At 33.3% G+C, this 4,209-nt stretch overlaps 1 protein-coding gene across 3 annotated transcripts; it reads right to left on the bottom strand.

Annotated features, from left to right (window-relative positions):
• Positions 1–830: 830 nt before the first annotated feature.
• Positions 831–4,007, bottom strand: LOC111296500 (polyubiquitin-like). 3 transcript variants are annotated; one of them, XM_089740517.1, is made up of 3 exons: positions 3,933–4,007; positions 2,003–3,257; positions 831–1,074 (listed from the first exon to the last, which is right to left on the bottom strand). In XM_089740517.1, exons 2-3 carry the CDS (start codon positions 3,142–3,144, stop codon positions 1,068–1,070), a joined length of 1,149 nt encoding a protein of 382 aa, XP_089596643.1. In that variant the 5' UTR covers positions 3,145–3,257; positions 3,933–4,007; the 3' UTR covers positions 831–1,067. The 3 variants fall into 3 exon arrangements, with proteins under 3 accessions (XP_089596643.1, XP_022746584.2, XP_089596642.1); XM_022890849.2 differs by having other exon boundaries at positions 2,003–3,144; XM_089740516.1 differs by lacking the exon at positions 831–1,074 and having other exon boundaries at positions 1,655–3,144.
• Positions 4,008–4,209: the final 202 nt, after the last annotated feature.

The following is a 4,209-nucleotide window of genomic DNA, read 5'->3' as shown; positions in this document are numbered from 1 at the left end:
AATAGAAGAGGTTAGTGACTTCCATTAGGAGTATAACTTGATACGAATTGTTGGATTTGATCCAAAAACTCACAAGGTCGTTAAAATAATTTATTTTAAATTAAAATTAACTTAGATATTGGTGAGAGTTCAATCCCACTTAACCGAGATCCACTGATGCATTTCCCCCATCACAAGCTTTTCGATATCGCCTTCCAGACTCGAATCGAAACACTTGCATGAAAAAAGAGAGAAAATTGCTTTTTATCTTCAAAAATTAAAGTTATAAAACCTAATGTACTGGCTTCACATATATATATATATATATATATAGTTTAATTTTATATTTAAACACATATATATAATGTAAGTGAAAGTAAAACTCTCCTTAATATACTAGTCAAAATTAACTCATCCTATTATGTGTTTAAATATAAAATTAAACTAAGATCACACTTAATTAAAATCATATTACGTGTTTGAATATATTATAATTTAATACCACTATAATTTTTTATAATTTGACGTTTATTATCCTAAATCCAAATTAATTAACTGTGTTAATCCACAATATGAGAAAAATGCAACATTGATTATATTTATGCAAAATAATTTGTTATGAATTACAAACCTTAAACTTAGATCTTATATTGTTTAAGCAATTATAACAGCCCTTATATACACACAAAAAAAAAAAAAAAAAATCCTTTAAGGGGCCGGTAAAGCAAATTGAATACGTTTTCCTATATGAACTTGGCTTAAAAAATTTTTGAATACATTTTTCACTAGAATCAACCGGTTTAAGATTTTAGATTTTTTTTTTTGTCCACCATTGATTCATGAACAATCCGTGCAAAATCCATTAATTTATTTTTAATTTTAATACTGAAGTCCAATATTTTGCTTTGTAGCCATGTCTCGTTCAATTAAAAATTACAGTTTTTGCTTTATGATTGACATTAATTTGGACAATTCTTCCATGTTAATCCTAATGTCTTCAATTGTTTTTATATCAAGAAAAGGATGACCTTCCAAAATGACTGATGCGTGCGTCACGCCTAGCACCGTGCAAGTAAGGGGTATTAATCTCATATCCTATAAGAAAAAAAAAATATTGGACATGTAAGTATTGATACTGCACACCCTAATAAATTGATTCTGCAAGATGCGAATAATAATCATGTTACAAGTGATATCGAAATGAACTATTGACTCATTCAACTCGATGCTAAGTACTCCAATAGGGATAGTCAGAATGAGCCAATCTGACCACTTATTAAGATGCTGAGATAAATATGATAGTAAAATCTAACCATGCCAAATGCTTCAAAAAGAAATCGACAAAGTAATAAAGGATGTCATGAGACTGAATGAGAAATAATGTCACATCTAGCATCTTCAAAAAATCAATAAAACGCATTAATTCTACATTGGATAAAAAATATTCACTTAATATATAAATATTAAAAAATTATTTAATATATAAGTATTAACATTGCACATCCCAATTAAAAAATTTTAATAGCCAAGTTGCTGCAACAGATCAATCACGAAAGATCCATTACCAACAAACCAAACTATAACAAGACATCTCTAAATGGAAATATATTAGATCTGATATAACCCATACAAGTTTAATACCACAACACAACCATTAAGCAATAAACCAAACAGCTAAAATTCAAATGAGTTTCAGATATCATCTAAAAGCCAAATGGCCAACAAACGCAAACAACTCCATTAAAGACCAAATAGACTTCACTGGTTAACCAGATTCCAGGATTTAAAACTTAGAAACCACCATAAAGATGAACGCCAAGACATAAATGGAAACATATTAGATCTAGTATAACCCATTACAATTTTAATACCACAACACAACCATTAAGCAATAAACCAAACAGCTAAATCCAAATGAGTTTCAGATATCACCTAAAAGCCAAACGGCCAACAAACACAAACAACTCCATAAAAGACCAAACAGCCTTAACTGGTTAACCAGATTCCAGGATTTAAAACTTACAAACCACCACGAAGACGAAGGACAAGATGCAGAGTAGACTCCTTCTGGATGTTATAATCTGCAAGAGTTCTCCCATCCTCCAGCTGCTTCCCAGCAAAAATTAACCTCTGCTGGTCAGGTGGGATCCCCTCCTTGTCCTGAATCTTTGCCTTCACATTGTCAATGGTGTCTGAACTTTCAACCTCCAAAGTGATAGTCTTTCCAGTCAGAGTCTTCACAAAGATCTGCATACCACCACGAAGGCGGAGAACCAAATGGAGAGTTGACTCCTTCTGAATATTATAATCAGCAAGAGTCCTTCCATCTTCAAGCTGTTTTCCAGCAAAAATCAATCTCTGCTGGTCTGGTGGGATACCCTCTTTGTCCTGAATTTTGGCTTTGACATTATCAATGGTATCTGAACTCTCAACCTCCAAGGTAATTGTTTTTCCAGTGAGAGTCTTGACAAAGATTTGCATGCCACCTCGAAGACGAAGGACCAGGTGAAGGGTGGACTCCTTCTGGATGTTGTAGTCAGCTAGGGTGCGGCCATCTTCAAGTTGCTTTCCAGCAAAAATAAGCCTTTGCTGGTCTGGTGGGATCCCTTCTTTGTCTTGGATTTTCGCCTTCACATTGTCAATGGTATCAGAACTCTCAACCTCAAGAGTAATAGTCTTGCCAGTAAGGGTTTTGACAAAGATTTGCATGCCACCTCGAAGACGAAGCACCAGGTGAAGTGTGGACTCCTTCTGGATGTTATAGTCTGCCAGTGTACGACCATCTTCAAGCTGTTTGCCAGCAAAGATAAGCCTCTGTTGGTCTGGAGGGATTCCTTCCTTGTCTTGGATCTTAGCCTTGACATTATCAATGGTGTCAGAGCTTTCCACCTCCAAGGTAATTGTCTTTCCAGTGAGAGTCTTGACGAATATTTGCATACCACCACGAAGTCGAAGAACCAAATGGAGGGTGGATTCCTTCTGGATGTTGTAGTCAGCTAGCGTGCGACCATCTTCAAGTTGTTTGCCAGCAAAGATAAGCCTTTGCTGGTCTGGTGGGATCCCTTCCTTATCCTGGATCTTGGCCTTCACATTGTCGATGGTGTCAGAACTCTCCACCTCAAGGGTGATTGTCTTGCCAGTGAGGGTTTTGACAAAGATTTGCATCTATTATATCAAAGGATCAGCAACAGATCATAATCTCAAGAATTTAAAAAATTAGCTGAAAAGTTAAACAAAGTGGTAACCCATGGTTCTTCACGAAGATTTGCATCTATTAACTGAAATATCAGCAATATATTAGAATCTCAAAATATCAAAACTTAGCTGAAAAATCAAAGTGATAACCCATAAATCATTAATTACTGTCCAACAATAGATTAGTAGATAATAAGGACTTTAATATTTAGGACGACAACAGGCATTAAATTTTCAAAGAAAGAAAAAACAGAAGAGAAGAGAAGAATAAAGCCTAGAACAAATCAAAGCTTATATTTTAACAATTTAAAAATAAAATCTGAAAGAAAACAAAAAAAATTCTCATTTCAAATTAAAAAAAAAATCAAGAAAATTTAAAAGTTACAAATCAAGCAGAAAGAGTAGATCAAAAGTCTAAACAAATATAACGTGCACAAATACGGAATAAATCAATTACAATTAACAATTTACAAGAACCCAAATCTACAAATCAAAAAAATTTTACATATTTGCAACTGAATTTCGATAAAAAAAGATGATATATCAAAAGCTTCCAACAATAATTTATATCTATACTTTTCAGGTAACAGATTCAAGATAATACGATTAACAAACAAGATTCGATTAATTAAACGAAGAAACAAGGTAATTCATAATACATAAAAACAATCAAAACATTGATTGCTACGGCAAGATCAATCAAAACTCAAAATAATTATAACAGAAAATTGAACTCGAGAAACAATTAATTTGATTACCTTTAAAAGAGAATTTGGAAGAAGCTTCGATGCGTTGAAAATGGAGTTGTTTGCCGAACTAGATGCAAGGAGGCTAGAGTTAGCAGATATAATAAGCATCTTTTATAGATGGGATTTGTCGATACACCCAATAAGATAACCAATCAGCTCATGCCAAGTATATTTCGATTCCGTGTATATCGTAGCGTAAACGCGAGATGGGTTTTCTTGACGTATAAAATAAAATAGAGGAAATAAAAATAGCAAAAGCTAAAAATTTGACTTCTTTAAAGGATTA

The sequence above is a fragment of the Durio zibethinus genome, chromosome 12 (genome assembly GCF_047325235.1).
Source record: "Durio zibethinus cultivar Kanyao isolate XHJ-2024 chromosome 12, ASM4732523v1, whole genome shotgun sequence".
NCBI classification, from domain to species: domain Eukaryota; kingdom Viridiplantae; phylum Streptophyta; class Magnoliopsida; order Malvales; family Malvaceae; genus Durio; species Durio zibethinus.
Note: the sequence above shows the minus strand (reverse complement) of the source record. Positions and strands in the feature narration are given on the sequence as shown.